An 18,381-nucleotide genomic window follows, 5' to 3' on the forward strand; every position below is an offset into this window, starting at 1 on the left:
TTAATACTTTTTTTGGTCAAGCCTGGGCGGTGCATGCGCTGTATTTGAGTATGGACTTGAAAATCCACCCGTATTTTTAATTGGCTTGTCATTGTTCTTTTGTAAATGCTGGCTTCTGATTCGTCAGTAGGCTTACTAGTCCCTCCTTAGTACCGCCTAGTCCCTCCTTAGTACCACCTTGTCTTCATTTGTAACCTCCTACGAGGACTGACCCTTTTACATCTGTTACACAGTATTTATTATTTAGTTTGTAAGCACTATTTTCTTTAAGGAGTTTCTCCTTCAGCAAGCACGACATGCTTTCCTGCAAAGTTCAGCATGCCATGCGCACTTTCACTTTCCAAGCAGCTCAGGACAATGGCAGTCGCTTCTTTGAAGTTAAATAGATCTCGTATTTACAAGAGTTTGAGCTATTGGCATTGTAAATGACAATGCCTTTTATTTGTGCAAATTTTGAAAACCGATCAATAAAAGGCATTGTCCTATACAATGCCAATAGCTTAAACCCTTGCAAATGCAAGACCTATTGCATTGCAAATGCTTGTTTTGTTTAGCTTCCGTGTAATATTTCCTAAAAGGAACTGCAAATTTACAGCAGTAGGGAATTAGATCCGTGTTTCTACAATAAATGTCTCTATAGTTGATGGGGAGATTATTGAACCTTTTACACATACGGTTTGAAAAATCCGAAATAACAAAGGGAACCCATTAAGGCGTGGAATGCACGGCAGAGGGTATTGGGGACAGCAGGAAACTGGTTTGGAGTGTCATTATGTGTGTAATCTGAACGTGGAGCAACAAACCTTGTATTCAGGTGTTTTTATTTTTTGCATTTAATTAATCGTTTTGGTTTTCAATTGATGGAATGCAGACACAGCTCTTTGACCTCAACTGGCATGTAATTCCGTAGATTTCATTTGTTTTGTAAAAACCATAGTGCTTCACTGAAGTGACTAAACAAAGCATCACCTCGTCTCTTGTTTCTCCGATGGTTCACTTCTTTCTTTTTTCTTCTTTGCAGTGGTACGTCCAGGCTACATGTGCAACCCAGGGCACTGGCCTATATGAAGGATTGGACTGGCTATCCAACGAGTTATCCAAGCGCTAGATAGTGGACTCGCCATCACCATGGATATACATATTTTTTTTTGTTTTTATTCCCACCCTCATCCCCACTTTACCCCGGTCTAAAGTTATTGCCCTGTTTTTATCTGGCGGAGCTTCGAAGTTCTGGGACGTGCCAGTCAGCTCACCTCAGCCTGCCCTTCTGTGTCATGCTGCCTCTCGAAGGTCTCAGAGGAGATTCGGAATAGAAACCAGGACTTGCATGCCTTTTAAGTGAAAACAAATGGAGATTCAATTACCAGGAAGGACTGTCTGGCCCCTAGTTGTGATTTAGGAAGGTATTTTTGAAAGAAGTAACGTTAACGGGGCATATGAAGTTGCAAAGCAAACAGTTTTGGGATAAAGCCTGCTTCTTGATGTGTAGGGTGTTTGACGGTCAAAGTGCCACCTGTAAAGGCCTCCCTATACAAGAACAGAAGCTTTTAAAGCAGGCTATGATGAGAAGGTTCTTTAGCATCTCCTGTGTTGTACATTTATTTCTTTGTATGGTTGGGAGGGGGTAGGGGGGAGTAAGTGGTCCATTTGGGTTGTACGTGCTGTTGTTGTACAAATGTCTATGCACTACCGATGTTTAAACCAGTACATGGTGCCAGAATGCAAGAGAATGGGGCTTTCATGTATTGAGAGATGACTACCCCTCAGTGCATGTGCTCATTTTAACCTGTTAATGCTGAGTGAGCTCTGACTGGGTGAGGATGATATTTAAATGGATAGATCTGTTGCTGTTGGGCCTCAATACCAGCTGGGGATGTCATAGCTAGGGTTAGGGAAACCCCATGTTGTTAGATATATTGGTCTAGAGCTACAGACCTCCTCTGTCCCCGAAACAATTTGTGCTCTGTATACACTAGGTGAAATGGGATACCTCCTTTTATCCTCTAAAGTGCATTTTGATTTTGTATTTCTCCACCAGTCATTTTTTTTACTCTAATCCACTTGTGCTCTGCATCAAGGATCTCAAAGCAGGTGGGCTTTGTATACAGTCGAGATGGTCCCTGCTCAGATTGAGTACCTCTCTCAGCTCCTTAAGCTGCAGCATGGAAGAGTCCCATTGCCTTTTTCAAGGCAGGATGGAGGGCACTTTTATCCTTTGAATGACAGCTGCCTTCGCACCTGGTGTCCTTTTATGAAGACTCCTGGGACAAAAGCATGTTACCCAACTTACTTCCTAGTCTGTTTGTTTTTATCCACTAGGAGTAATTAAAGCTCGCCCACAGGCAAAATGTTTGAAATCCATGTATTATTGACGGATACTGCAGGCGATTGAGCCAGGCTTGGTCATACCAGCTAAATCTTGGGAAGCTGGACTATTTGCAGTACTGTGAACTTGAAATGTTTCATAAATGGAGGACAAAGCTTGAACTAATTCTGATCTGCAACGAGGCCATTAAAATAATCAATGCTGCCCCTTCTGAAGTTTAGAATTCTGCAAACCCCTTTTCTGAATCTTGGGCAGTTTTAACTTGTGTATTCTGCCATCCAGTTTGTCCTGCTGGACCAAGTTTAATTCCTTCAAGAACACATTTTTTCCAATTAGATCTTTGTTGTGACCAGTTTTGCTGATTTGCTGAGGAAATAGTTTCCTGCATTGCTTTCAACCCAACAGATTAAATTTGAGTTTTTAAATGCAGATAACTAGCCAGCCCGGATTAGACGCACTGATTAGACGCACTGATTATTAAACTTGCAAAGGATAATGTCCTGGGAAATGTACTAAAATAGATTTCTTCCCTCCGCCTGCCATATAACGTCTTCAAAAAGTAATTGGTCGTGAAATATAAAACAGCGGTGTAAAGTGGGCAGAAGGTAAAATGCATGACAGCTTTGATTTTATGGTTATCCATATAAGATGAAAATATGACATTGATTAAGGCCCCCATGGAGATATAGTCAACACCCTGTGGTAATAGAAGTTCTGGATCTCCCGTCTATTGCCTCCGAGCCTGTTAGGGCAGAGCCAAGTTCTAAAAAAAAAAAACTAAAAAAACCCAAGAAAAAGGTGTCTGAAGTTGATCACAAAGTTGATCACAATTTTTCCCCTTGGTGGTTTTTTTTTTCCTCCCAATAATCCATTTACATTCAATACGATATGTGACAAGTTACTTTTTCTACCTCCATTTTCTTCTTGCCACTGTTCAGCATTACTATTTTTTTCTCTGCCATAGATTTTTGTTGGGTAGGAATGTTGTACTTCTAAATGTATTCTTTCTTATGATCCCCCATTTTTCTGCCCAGCAAAATATAAAGCAGAACCTTCAGCAAAATGAAACTGTGCCCTCTGCGTTTTTTCTCTAAATGTGAGTAACCATTTGCAGAGCGAGACAAGTTTATTTTTTTTCATTTATCTGGAATAGTATTTTAACTGTATAATGAAATTCTAGTTGTAAGATCCAAGGGTTGTAGGGATTGGATACTCTGTGGATGCGTGATAAACTGCTTTGGAAGACTTACAAAGTAGTGCAAGCTGTTAAATCATCCTGCGAGCCTGTGCCCCCATACTTGGCTGGGCGATAGGGTTTTTTTTATTTTTAGTTTGACTTCCTGAGAGTGTGCACCTCACTTGATGATATTGGATTACATTGTACCATACGGTTTGGTTTCTTTGTACTCCTTGCCCTCTCGTTACATGCACTCGACTCAAAGATGGTATTTAATTACAAGTACATTTGCATTAGGAGCTCTTGCCATTAGAGACTTTAAAATGGAGAGTAGTAGATATGGATGAGGTCAGCACATTCCCGCTGCAGCTGTGGCTGCTACCTGTGTGAACTACAGAAACCCTGGTATTTGCTGCAGATGCAGTTTTTAAACACATTCCAATCCAGTCATGTAGCCTTTTGCTCTGTATGTCTTTGTGTTTGTCAAAGGATCAAATCTCTTGCGATATCTTTACAAACTGAGTCACATGTTCAGTGATTTGCCTAAGTGTTCAAATAAAGTCCACTCTATTTGGTTGCCGAAATAATTGTATTGTAAAAGTGAAATTCCCTGGGCTGGTTGAGTTTAGTATTTGCATCACCGCTTTATTGGACATATTCCTTTGTATAAGACCGACTTTAAGAACATCCCAGCAGGTGCTGGCTGGTGGGTGGCTCAGGGTCAATTTTGCTTTTGGCTGATCTGAGTCCTTCTGTTAGAACCGGCATGTGAGGTTGTGTGGAGTTTGAGTCTGTGCACTGGGGTCCTGTGGCATACTCTGCTATACTAGCGGCTTCCATGCTTACGTGGAGGATGGCTGCAGCATGGAGGAAGCTGGTTATGAAATGCTGTTGTCGTGAACCCTTTGCTGCATTTGATTACCTTTTTCTTCTGTTCCGTAAATCGCTGCTGCTTGGGATGTTTAAATAAAAAAAGCCTTTCAATTTTTTCCTTTTGTCCTGTGTTGCTTGTCATTTCTGTGTACTAATGGGTTTAAGTCCGCTCAGAAAAAAGGAGATTGACTCTGTGCACTTTTGTTTAGTCCAAGTGCATAGATAGCACGAACATTTGGAATGGGAGTAGGTAGACTCTTGCTTTGCAACTTTTTATTTGGTGATAAGACATGTTACCCTTTCATGAAGTTACATATGCCAGTGTAATGAGTAAACCACGAGTTGCATTTTGTTAAACTACTAATCTCGCCACGTCACAGTATATATGGAAAGATACCCCCTATAGTGATTGACATTGCAAGTCAGAGGAGTTCTGTGACCATTCAGAGGCATGAATCCGCAGACCAAGTCCCTTTGGGGGTCACTGGAATCCAAGGTTATCTGTAGTCCTATTTGTGCGCAGCTAGGGCTATTAAAAAAATATATATATATCACATTCATGGCCCTGTTGTCACAAGTTGAAAGTCTGCACAAGTTGGATTATTCAAGTTGGGTCTTGCCTTTTTAAGCAAGACCATTGCATGCTGGGATTTTTTTATTTTATTTAAATGAATACACTCTATTGCAGTATCAGAATACAACAGAATGTTGGGGAAAACCGATGACTAGCTGAATACTCCCAATCAACATGGTCCTACTTGGCTATAGAGCCGACCATCTCAGTAAGCAATCTTCCATGACCAGCTTATAAAGTTTCTACTGGTTGGTTAAAAAAAATAGCCTTTTTAACCAGGCGCATTCTAACGTATAATTTTTGGAGAGTGGTCCGCCTTTCCTATTGCAGTGCCTTTTTTTTATTTTTAGACTGGAATAAAGCCTCCCGGAGGCGGACGGGTGCGGTCGGGGAGGCTTCAGATCCTGTGCATGTGGGTACCATGTTGAAGTATACTACAGCAGAGCTAGTGGCTCTTAAGAATGGGGTTGAGCACCTGCTCCATGGTCTTCCCTGGGCGGCATAGGGGTAAGAGGCGATGCCCGGGCTGTGGCTGGCTTCCAGGCAAGGCCCCCGCCTCTGCTACCATTGCTTCCTCCATCAAGCATTCATGTCTGCTCCTTAACTCAAGATCTTTGAGCAGACACGCTTTAGACATCTATGAGCTTCTGGTCACTGAGGAACCTTTTTGTCTCTTCCTCACAGAGACGTGGCTGGGGGAGGCCTGGAACCCAGACATAGCCACTGCAACCCCCCCCTGACTGTTATTTTTAGGCAGGATAGGGTGAAGGGCAGGGGTGGAGGTGTGGCAATCGTGGTGAATAGGTCTGTTACATGCTCTATTATCCCTACTGACGTTATTCCAGGCTGCAAATCCTTGGCCTTTTCCATATTGTTGTCACCACACCAATCATGCACAGGGCTATTGATCTATAGGCCACCAGTACCCATGGGCTCTTTTTATGAAGAGCTGCATGCAGTGGTATCAGCACTGTGTCTGAGGGCAGAGCACTGTATTGTGTTGGGGGATTTTAACATCCATATGGACGACGGGGCGGACGTGGATACTATTAAGATCTGTGATATCACTTCCCCCCTAGGTCTTCCCCCTACCTTAATACACCCACCCACAGCAAAGGCCATACCCTTGACCAGTTTTTTCCACCGTTCACATTGACCTCTCTATCCCTTTCCTGTGCTATGGTTGGATCATTTTTTGGTTAACTTCCACATCCTAGGCACTAATAAACCACTATGCAGTACCCCTTTACGGCCTTGTCAGGCCCCACGGGCTTATCTGGTTTCTCCTGAAATGTTGGCTCAGGCGCTTCTACTTCACCCATGCCTGTTGTCTGGGACTTTAGAGAGGGATCTGGCTTCTATGCAGACATTGCTTATGGAAAGGTTAGATGATCTTGACCCCGAGATTGTTCCCCACAAACGTGCCTCTGTGCTGTGGTTCACGGAAGCCTTGGCCTTGACACGGAGTAAGTGTAAGGTTGCGGAGAGGGCCTGGCGTCGCCAGTATGACATCACAGCTAAGGTGGCGTATAGGGCCTCCATTAAAGCCTATCCGGATATTCTGCTTGAGAAGAGAGCTTATTTCTCAATGAGAATTGAGGCGGCTACCAATTCCTGCAAAGAGATATATACAATTGTAAGGGAATTTACTGCCCCTAAAATGAGTACGCTGCTATGTGTGCTCTCGGAATCTTGGGTGTCCTCACTTGCCAATTTTTTTTCCAGCAAAATTAAGACCATTCAGGACTTTCTTGTTGGCGGGGATAGTGGCAGACCCGCCTCCAGTGCCCGGGCAGGGTCGGTTTCCAGCTATGAGCCCACGTTTTCAGAATTTCCACCTCTAGCCGTAGCTACATCACTGGAGCTCTTAGCTAAACTAAAGTCTGGGTCCCCTCTTGATCCCTGCCCAGCCACATTTTTGGCTAAAATAGCTGAGGGAAACAATCCCCTTGTTAATCCTGTGCTGAACCTCTCTCAGCACTGGAGTGGTACCTTCAGTCTGGAAGCAAGCTATGATCATCCCGTTACTAAAAAAAAGCCCAGTTTGGATCCGGAGGTCTATGCTAACTATAGGCCTATTTCGCTCTTGCCAGCCTTTGCTAATATTGTGGAGAAACATGTACATCTCTCTCTAGTTTCCTTGAAAGCCACAATCTGTTACATTCCACTCAATCCGGCTTCCGTACCAACTTGAGCACCGAGACGGCGCTGCTGGAAGTTACGGAGGCAATCAAGGAGGTATTGGATGCAGGAGGAAAGGCCATGTTGGTTTATGCTCGACCTGTCGGCGGCCTTTGACTCTGTCCCCCATGAGGGTCTCCTCACCAGACTTAGTGAGATCGGTCTGCGGGGGACGGTGCTCAGCTGTTTCAGATCTTTTTTTAGCGGGCCGCTGCCAAACGGTCTGGGCCCCCCTTGTTCTGCGGTAGTGCCGCCTTTGGAGGTCTGAGTTCCCCAGGGCTCTGTTTTGAGCCCTACTCTCTTTAATATCTTTATGACCCCACTGGCGGAGTCCTTCGAGGCCCAGATTGTGTCGTATGCCGACGACACTCAGCTCCTCTTCACGTGTGGGAAGGGGTCTGAGTTAGACGGTGAGAACATCCGAGGGTGCCTTGGGGCGGTTTTTAAATGGTTCCTGCTAAACAGCATCAAGTATAACTCTGACAAATCTGAGGTGCTCTTTTTCGGGTGTCGGGTCTGATCCAAGCTGGCAGGATTGGTGGCCTGTAAAGGTTTCCTCCATCGGCTGCATCTACGATGGCCAAGAACCTTGGAGTTAAAATCAATAACTGCTTAACGCTGAAGTCCCAGATTCTTGGCTTAGCAGGAACATGCTTCGGCCTCCTTAAGATGCTCCGTAAGTTCCTTCCCTTGCTCTTGTTGGCACACAGGAAAATTACGGTGCAAGCCCTTATTGGATCGCGGCTTGACTATGCCACTGTCCTGTACTTGGGCCTGTCTGAGTACCTTCTCCAACGTTTACAGGTGGTTCAGAACTCGGACGCTCGGGCCATTTTTGGTATTCATAGGCGAGCTAGAGCATCTGACCTCTTGTACACTCTTCACTGGTTGCCTATCCGGAAATGGATAGTTTTCAAGGCACTTACTTTGGCCCACAAGGCTTTTCATGCTACCGGGGCCAAATACATTCAAAAGCGGCTGGCTCTCTATCAGCCTGCCAGATCTGAGGTCAGAGTCGCTGGCTCTGGCTGCGGTCCCAGTCATAAGAGTACGGACTGGTGGCCGGTCTTTCAAGCGCCTGGTGCCTCAGCTCTGGAATACCCTGCCGATTACTCTTCGTAGGAATACCAAACTGTTGGCCTTTAAGAAGGACCTAAAATCCTGGCTTTTCGCACAGTAGGCCTGTCCCCTCTCCGCTTGCCACCCTGTTTCCCCTGTAGGTCATAAAAGCGCCGGGACACTCTTCGGAGTAGCCAAGCACTATATAAAACACCACCTAACATTAACATAAAGCTGGTGCACCACAAAAGCAACATTGTTGCTTATAGCTGCAAGGGTGCTGCTTTCTCTGTGCCTGTGGAGTCGGTACTGCAGCACACACGTCCATGCTTGAAATGGTATTAGAGAAGTGCAGGCGCTCACTATTCTATAGTACCATACCGAGAAGTGCCAACACATGTCCATTTAAAGACCTGGTGTCCTTCATGCTGAAAGGCAGAGTTGCTGCCACGGGCCAGAGGAAGCCCATCTATCACCCGAATTAGTTTGTGAGAATAAATGTGCACTGTGCACAAACAGCAGAGCAGTCTGTCATAAGCATTTTTTTCCGTTCCTTCTGGGCAAATGTGTTCAGGCAGCTGTGCCCTGTCGGTTTGCAGGAAGGAGGACAAGATAACCTGCTGCGCTACGTTGAAATGGATCTATGGTACAGTGCAAGATGCCATTGGAATAAGACTAGTAATTCCGTTCCCAATTTCATAGCGATCGCGTTCAATTTACAGATATAGCCATACCTGCTTATCTATCCTGGTTGTTTTTTTAATATTATATATATACTGCCAGCAAAAATAAGAATGGCGTAAATGTACTGATGAATGCACATTGTCGCATTTATTATACAGTACAGCCCAGCTGGGTAAACAGTGCTTTATGCCTAGCTGAAAGCATGTTACAATTCTGCTTATGTCCAAGAGCCCGTTCAGTGTAAATTTACGTCAGTACATGGATTTAACTCCTTGTATCCTGGATCTAGTTGAATACGTAGTTTGACTGCTAATTATGGCATAAACCATGCATGCAGATTCAATTGGTGTAATGTTACTCATTACCATGGTTGAGGTAGGGGACAAATAACCAACTCTCGTGAGCCATGGCCCTCCTCACACCAGTAATAGCATATCACACTCTTGGAATCTGCATGTCATATATGTGACATGCGTTTAAAATAAAGGTGCCCAAATAACACCTTCTTTGGAACAAGTGTAATGATAAAAACACTTAACTTATTATTTTTTTAGTCACAGATTTCATTCTAGAATCCGTTGACAGGAAAAATAACCAGGGCGACAGTTTAGTTATTGCATCTCGCTTTAGTAATTTATCTCCTCATACTCTGAATGTGGTTATACTTGTGCTAATAACTATTGTACATGAAAAAAAAAAGCATGGCGTAAACCATGCATGCTGAGTGTTCCATGTTATTTATTTCATTGAGGGGGCAGATGTGCATCTGAACACTTGACTCTTGGTCGCTCATTAATTGTCTCCCCCACACACGATTGGTTATAAATAGCATATTACTTTACATCTCCATATGTACCACTTCTTTGTGCCACAAATCTATTACTTCTGAGTTACGCTGGCTTCTTGCATACAATTCCGTTATATTTTTGTTTTCGTTCCTATAGTGCAATGGGAAAATTAGGTTTATGCCCGTAAGCACCAGATGTCGGTCTTTTGACATTTGCCAGAAGTGCAATGATGTTCAGGAACTGAGCATCACTCGGAGCCCTCCTCTAACTAGCACCAAAAGGACCTTGGAGAAAGAAGCTATTGTTCCGGAACTATACAGATAAAGCTTGACCAAGTCGTGCTTACTTTCCAAGCTGATGCATGCTCCAAGCCAGCCGAGGCGTTCCGGTGCCTTGATGCTCTAATGAAGTGTCACAAGAGGAAGAGATTGGTCTTGAAGAGGTATTTATCTAAATGTGTTTCGTTGGAGTTCAAACTAGTGACCGGGGCAAGTTGCAGGTGTCGAAGCATTATCTGACAGTTACTTCTTTATGTGATCTAAACATGGTATGGGAAATATAGAGATAAATATCTATCTCAACCATTGATGTTATAACTCTTCAAAGACCTGCCTCCTACTCCTCAACCTAAAGCCTTATCTACTAGATCTTGTCTTTTCCTGTCTACTTCTGTTAGCTTGTGGCTCTGAAGGGATACTGCTGATAGCTCGTTGTGTGACTGGAGCCTCTGCTTTCATGTTTGCTTTGCACCAGTATAAAAGCGGAGTTTGTTTGTAATTTTGGCTCATCTATGGTAAGGAAACTTGGGCCAAGTAAGTTTCTAGGCCAGAAGTTCTGAGGAGACTTTTTTTTCCTGTTGACTCCTCATACACAAAGGCAGCTTGGATATAATTTACACAATTATTCTGATAAATAGGGACGATAAATGATGCTTGGATTAATGGAATGCTAGCAAGATGGGCACTTCACTTGAGCTGTTCTACCGACATGCCTTATTCAGAGCATTCTATGGAGTTTTCATGGTTGGCTGTACTTTTGGATAATCAGATGCAACGTGAGGAGCTCAATACACCTAGATCTAATAGACATTTTGAAGACCTCTGCCCACTCTGTTTAACCTATTTTTCCATCCAATTATTCCCGGGCAGGGCCAATTCTGGTCAGTTCTAAAGAAACGATCTTTGTCTCTGGCGCTGAGCTAAGCGGCATCTTGCTGCCTTTAGTTACTAGTTTTTTTCAGACCACATACCAAATCCAAAGGTTTGGTAGGGAAGCATCTTCAGGTCAAAATGAAATCCTTTTGTAGGAAAAGCAGAATCATTTACTGTATATGCTTTTTAGGTCACAGCCTATGAAATAGTAAACTGTTTGGTTTGATTATGACTTGTGGGCAGGCTGAAATCTTCCCTTTGAATGCATTTTACTCTTTGCTTACCATTGTGTCTGTGGTTTGTAACTCGCATATGCTTGCTTTCTATTTGCTGGCTTAATTTGTTTTAGGCTGCCCAGCTTGAGTGTGTCCCTCCTGTGAGCATTACTTGTTTACTGTATCCTTCAGAGTACACATTTTCTATAGGGGGGGAGTCGCCCCCCCCCCCCTCTTACTGCCGAACAGCACCACCTGTGTGTGCTCACCCCGCTGCTGCCGTTCTCTGCATGTTCGAGTATCCAGTGCCCCAGGACCTTTCTGCCGCTTTGGTTTGCCTTCAATTTTGTTTTTTGTTTCTCCACTCTTGTGCATTGTTATTTCTGTCTCCATTGCTTGTATTTTCTGCCACTGTAGCCCAGTATTGTTCTCCCATACCCCGACTTCTTTGCCCGCACTCTTCCCGCCGCTGAACCCGTGGCCACGCCGCCCCGCCTCCCAGCGGCCCCTCCCTCCCCGCCTTATATTGCGGTCGCTGCCTGACAGAGGAGGTAACCCCTGACCCTGCTTGCAGGCCATTTAGCTCCCCCTACTGCCAAACAGCACCACCTGTGTGTGCTTGCCCCGCTGCTGCCGTTCTCTGCGTGTTCAAGTCCTCGGTGCCCCAAGACCTTTGTGCCGATTTGGTTTGCCTTCAGTTTTGTTTTTTTGTTTCTCCACTCTTGTGCATTATTTCTGTCTCCATTGCTTGTATTTTCTGCCACTGTAGCCCAGTATTGTTTCCCCCCTTCTTTGCTTCTGTGCCTGCTCTCTTTCTGCCGCTGACCCCGCGGCCACGCCCCGCTCCCACCTCCCAGCTGCTCCTCCCTCCCCGCCTTATATGCTGGCTACTGCCAGGATGCGCAGCGGGCGCGCCAAAGGCAAGCCCGTCTGCGCCTGGACCGGCCCTGCGCCAGAACCCCTGGTCCCTGCACACGCCACAACGCCAGAATTTTATAAGACGCAAACTCTCCTCGCTCTCAACATCGGCCGAGACCACCACTGCTTCCAGGCTGCCCAGAAACGCTCCCACGGACCCTTCTCCTGCCTCCCCTGCAACTTCACATGCGACAGAACCACCAAACCCCCAAGGAATTGACCCATCCACTTCTGCTGCATACTCCCCAACACTCTCTCCACATGCAAACACCCCGTCGAGCTCTGGGACCTGCTCGACACCACCGCCCCAGAAGTTGCCTTCCTGACCGAGACCTGGTGGAATGAGTCATCGGCACCTGACATCGCCATAGCCATCCTGGGCGGCTACAAGATCTCCTGCAGAGACCGCACCAACGGAATGGGAGGAGGAACAGCCATCGTCCACAAGTCCACCCTCCAGGTCCACACCCTCGCAGACTCCCACAACTCCGCCGAACACCTTCACTTCCGGATTCACACCGACCCCCAACCCCACCCTCAGAGGAACACTCATCTACAGACCCCCTGGACCCCGGGCCCTCTTCAGCGTCTCCGTCGCCGATCTCGCCAGCACCCACGCACTCTCCTCCCCAGATTACATCCTCCTCAGGGACTTGAACTGCCACCTCGAGAACAACAATGTCGCCAACTCCACCGCCCTGATCGACAACCTCGGCCTCCGACAACTCGTCACCAAACCCACCCACGCCGCTGGCCACACGCTCTACCCTGTCGACTCCACCAGCACCCACGTCGACTTCAACCACACCATCGAACTCCACTGGACTGACCACCGATGCATCCACTTCACCTTCAAGAAACCAACCACGCACGACTGCACCCAACAGCTGCCCCGCTGCTGCTGGAGCAAAATCACCGAAGACTAGCGGACCCTCACCCAGAACCCACCCTCCGACCCCACCGACACAGACGCCACTGTTCGAAACTTCAGACAGTGGATCGATGACTGGGCCAACACCCTCGCCCCGATCAAGAAACCCTCCACCAACCACCCCAGCAAGAAAGCCGCGTGGTTCCTCAAAGAACTCCAGATCTCCAAACGAACATGCCGGAAGCTGGAGAAGAAATGGCTACACGACCGCGCACCAGACAGCCACGCAGCCCACAAGGACGCCATCCGCAGACATCGCCACGCAGCCCATAAGGACACCATCCGCAGACATCACCACCTCATCAGAACACAGCCAAGAGATCGTCCTTCAAAGCCCGACTGAATAACAACGCACACGACAGCAAAGAACTGTTCAACATAGTGAAGGAATTCTCCAACCCCAGCGCCAACAGAGACTACATCCCGCCCTCTCAAGAAATGTGGGATTCCCTGGCCACCTTCTTCCATCACAAGATCGCCTACATCCAGGACAGCTTCAACTCCTCATCTGCCCCGACCGCATCAGACCTCACCCTGAACGCCTCAGACACCAACCAGCTGGCGTCCTGGTGCCACGTCAACGACGAAGAGACACACATGGTCATGAACTCCATCCACTCTGGTTCCCCGTCAGACCCCTGCCCACACCACGTTTTCAACAAAGCTGACGCAACCATCGCATCCCAACTGCGGAAGATCATCATCTCCTTCGACACAGCGACATTCCCGGAAAGTTGGAAGCACTCAAAATCGACGCCCTCCTCAAGAAGCCCAAGGCGGACCCCAAAGACTTCCAAGAATTTCCGGCCCATCTCCCTGCTCCCCTTCCCGGCGAAGGTCATCGAGAAAATCGCCAACATGCAGCTGACCTGCCACCTCGAGGACAACATCATCCTGGACCCATCCCTGTCCAGATTAAGACACAACCACAGCACTGAGACTGTCCTCATTGCTGCCACAGACTACATCCGGCGCCAGCTAGACGACTGTGAAACTTCAGCCCTTATCCTCCTGGACCTGTCAGCCACCTTCGACACGGTCTGCCACTGCACACTAAGAACACACCTCCAAGAAGCCGGAATCCAGAAGAAGGCTCTGAACTGGACCACGTCCTTCCTATCCGGCAGAACCCTGAGAGTCCGCCTCCCGCCGTTCCTATCCGAAGCCACTGACATCATCTGCAGCGTACCCCAGGGCTCATCCCTCAGCCTGACCCTGTTCAATGTCTACATGGCCCCCCTTGCTCAAGTGGCCTGCCAGCACGACCTGAACGTCATCTACTATGCCGACAACACCCAGATCATCCTCTCCCTCACAAAGGACCTGCACACCGCCAAAACCATCCTCCACGAGGGAAAGAAGGCCATCGCAGAGTGGATGAGAAACAGCAGTCAAACTGAACTCTGACAAGACGGAAGTCCTCATCCTAGGTCCCATCCCCTCTGCGTGGGACGACTCCTGGTGGCCGACCACACTGGGAGCACCGCCAGCACCCACGGACCACGCACGCAGCTTAGGATTCATCCTCGACTCCTTCCTCTCCATGTCAAAGCAGGTTAGCGCCATCTCCTCCTGCTACAACACCCTCCACTTGCTATGCAGGATCTACAAGTGTATCCCGATAGAAACAAGAAGAACAGTGACCCAAGCCCTCGTCAGCAGCAGGCTGGACAATGGCAGGCATCCCGGCCAAACACCTGCGACGACTACAACGCATCAAGAACGCCTCAGCCTGACTGATCCTCAACATCCCCTGCCGCAGCCACATCACCTCCCACCTAACAGACCTGCACTGGCTCCCCATCAACAAGAGGATCCCCTTCAAACTCCTCACCCACGGACACAAGGCACTCCACAACACCGGACCAGCCTACCTGAACGACAGAATCAACTTCTACACCCTGCCCGGCAACTCTGCTCCGCCAGCCTCGCCTTTGCCGCCGTCCCATGTATCCAAAGAACGACCTCCGGTGGTAGATCCTTCTCCTTTCTTGCCGCCAAGACCTGGAACACCCTCCCCACCCACCTGCGGCAAAGCCAAGACCTGCTCATCTTCAGAAGGCTGCTCAAGACCTGGCTCTTCGAGCGGTAGCATCAACCCCCCCCCCCCCCCCCCCCCCTCGCGCCTTGAGACCCTCATAGGTAAATAGCTCGCTATACAAGTTCACTGATTGATTATAGGGAAATTTGCAAAAACTGCCCTCACTCACAATTTGTGACATGCTTCATCATTGGGCTTGCTTACTAACACCCCTGTGCAGACCAACGCCTGGGGCGGAGCAAAACGGAGGGGAAGACAAAACAAACCTATATAAATCATTTATATCCAACAAAAACTAGTGGACATGAGAAGGGGTTCACAAGAAAGGATAGGGGTGAAGACCCAAAGTAGTAAGTGACAGCAGCGTTTATGAATATAACCTGTGCAGACTGGGGCGGGTGTCCCAACAAGGGCAGCCTGATGTCCTCCGCCCCTTTTCTGGGTTTTATGAGTTGGGCATATGGATGGCCAACAATGTTGCCTCCTGATCAACAAATGTAGGGATTCCAGACAGAACCCCCATTTTCCACAGGCCCAGTATCCTTTTTGAAGGCAGAGGAAGGGGAATAGGTAGAGGAAAGCAGAAGGGACAGCAGAGGTTACAATGGCAAGACCTGAATCAGCAGATAACGAGTAGCATGCCACCGGACCAGGGCTCGGGACGAGCATGGAGTTCCACTAGTGGTAAACCTCAGATTCCCTTGACATCTCAGGAAAATCTCCTGAACAAGGGACTTGGTTTTGTACCCACAAATACACTGAATAGTTTCCAACTACGACAGGAACTAGCTGATTTCTTCAGGAAAATTTGACTCAAAGTAGTCTTTGAAGGAAAGGAGGAAACCAGAACACCTGGCGGAGACACATCACTGCAACCTAAATTTACGCCATCAATCTCCACCTTACCCTTGGAGGTACAAACCTTTGAGCAAGCTGTGATCCACGATTTTGAGGAATTAAGCGGGAAACAATTACACCAGTTTCAAGGGCTGAAGGAAAGAGGAGGAGGAGGTGGTACTGGAAGAACTCAGAAGTAATACAGATCTGGTTATTAAACTGGCTGATAAGGGAGGAGAAATAGTCTTCCAAAACAGGGAAGCTTACACCCATGTATGTACGAGACTCCTATCTGACAGGAGAAACTACAGTACTCTCCCTGAGGGATCCTACACTAGAAATAAGAAAAGAGATTGCCACTATTGTGGAGGAGGGAGTGGCAAATGATTGGATCACACAACAGTAAGGGCTCTTCCTGTGCAACGATAATCCGATGATACCATATTTCTATATGCTCCCCCAAAATCCACAAACCCACGAGACCAACACCAGGGAGACCCATTGTCTCAGGTATAGGCTCCATACTCAAACCATTGTCCTAATTGTGTAACTTTTATTTTAAACCTCTGGTACAAAAAAATGGAAGCCTATGTACAAGATACAATAGAAATCCTGAACCTGATAAGAAGAAATTGAGTTTGATCCAACCATGGAGTACTTGGTGGGATTGGATATTGAATCCCTCTATATTAATATCTCACAAAGGGAGACTGTGAGAGTGGTGGAAGACCTATATGCGGAAGAATGGGCATCTAAGATAGCTAGATCTCTCATCATCAAACTAGCAGAGATTGTCCTCATCAGAAATTACTTTGAATTTGAGGGCACCATTTATTTACAGACTCGTAGTGCCTTTGCCCCTAGTCTGGCTGGACTGTATGTGGGGGCGTTTGAGAAGGAGCACATTCATACCCAGAAGGGCCATTGGTTCCACAATAATAAATCGTGGCAAAGGTTCGTTGACTGTCTTATTGATTTGGAGGGGAGATGAACTATCAATAAGAGATTTCCTACATTGACTGAGTGGTCGGAAACCGCTATTACATTTTGAAATCAACCATCATACGGACAGAACTTCCTTTTATGGATCTGGGGAGGAACTCTACCGACCTGGGTCTACCATAAGCTTACAGATAAAAATGCACTGTTCTCTTTTCACAGTTTTGACCTAAGGGAAAATCTACCCCTGGGACAGTTCTTCTGATTGCGGAGGAATTGTACTCCTGAAACAGATTTCCTGGATGGATCTACTCTTCTTTCTAAGAAGCTCCGAGAGAGACCATATCCGGACAGGGCGATAGGCAAGGCAAAAAAAGAGGCACACATTTAAACAGGGATATTCTCTTGGAAAAAGCTGAGAAACCAAACACTGTCTGTTACGACTTTCAACACCGTGTCATTCAACATTAGACACCGTATATTGAAGAATTGGTGCATTCTTAACTCAAATGGCCTACATTTAGAACAAGCATTTGCAATTCAATCAGTCTTGCCTTTGGGACCTTATATGTATTTAGCTATGCAGCACATTAGCCTGCGTGCTGAAACATCTACTGTTCTTTAACATGGAGGGAAATTAAGCACCAAACTGCATGACAAGCCACAGAGCTACCTTTATGAGTGCTCACAGAGGAGTGCCAATATTTGAATGGTTTTAGATAGGAGTATGGCAAGAGCAAACTTACAGCAGCAAATAGCTCTGTACCCCAGTTTCACATGGGAGACCTATTGGCTTAACTTACTAGTTATTTTAAATCAAGAATAGTTATTAATATAGGTATATTACACACAATCTTATTTGTTTCAAAGTTTGGCTGGTCATGTTCCACGATAATTGGCAGTCATGATTGGCTGACACCAAGCAGATAGGCAAAGGTTGAATGGAAGATTGTTATAATTTGAAGATATCACTACAACAAAACCAGTGCAGTCGCAGTCTTATTCTCACTCCTCAATCACTCACTAATTCCAACCACTTTAAATGCGGCCCCTATCCACAATAAGGCATCAACACACAAACTTCCAAGGAGCTGTTACGATCCTCTTCAACATACAGCCACACCAACTACACACCCTCATCAACCTAAAAATCCTATTGCCAAGAAACCACACATGTTCCAGAACAAAAAGAAATGCTAAATGAACAATAAAGGTAAAAATAAATTATTTGTTAAATTATGTGAGATTAATGTAGTGAAACAGGGCTGTAGATGAAGGAGAGGAGCTGCCAGCAGTCAGCCTCTGGAGAAATTTAATTACTGCCTCAGTTTTCAAGTGCAGCGGGTAGGCGGCACAAAGTGGAAGCCGTTAAAGAGCGTGAACCGGCAGGAAAGTGCACGTACACTGCACTTTACAATCAGACTTGACATGTTTCTTACAGTATAGTTTTAACCCTTAGACATTGTGTGTAAATACCGGTAGTATTTATTGACGCTCTGTGCTTTTTTTTTTTTTTTATTCTTGAAAGAATCTAAGGAGCAGACACCAAAGCAACATAAATAAAATAGAACTTGCAAAGGTTACAACACAGCAACCCATTTCGTATCAGCTTGGATTGTAGGTTTCATTCCTTACTTTATGCTCTAATGCAATCATGTTTTTGAGTTAAGTTCTGTGCCCCATTAAA

General features: G+C 46.4%; 1 protein-coding gene across 1 annotated transcript in view; it reads left to right on the forward strand.

The window, feature by feature from the left end:
- The window catches only part of LOC147750945 (ADP-ribosylation factor 4-like), a 53,324-nt gene extending 48,833 nt beyond the window's left edge, over positions 1-4,491 (forward strand). Inside the window, exon 6 of the mRNA XM_086918853.1 lies at positions 1,022-4,491. Within this exon, the coding sequence (XP_086774979.1) occupies positions 1,022-1,108 (87 nt within the window). The 3' untranslated portion in view covers positions 1,109-4,491. The remainder of the gene's footprint in view (positions 1-1,021) is intronic.
- Positions 4,492-18,381: the final 13,890 nt, after the last annotated feature.

Source organism: Lissotriton vulgaris, chromosome 1_1 (assembly GCF_964263255.1).
Source record: "Lissotriton vulgaris chromosome 1_1, aLisVul1.2, whole genome shotgun sequence".
NCBI lineage: Eukaryota > Metazoa > Chordata > Amphibia > Caudata > Salamandridae > Lissotriton > Lissotriton vulgaris.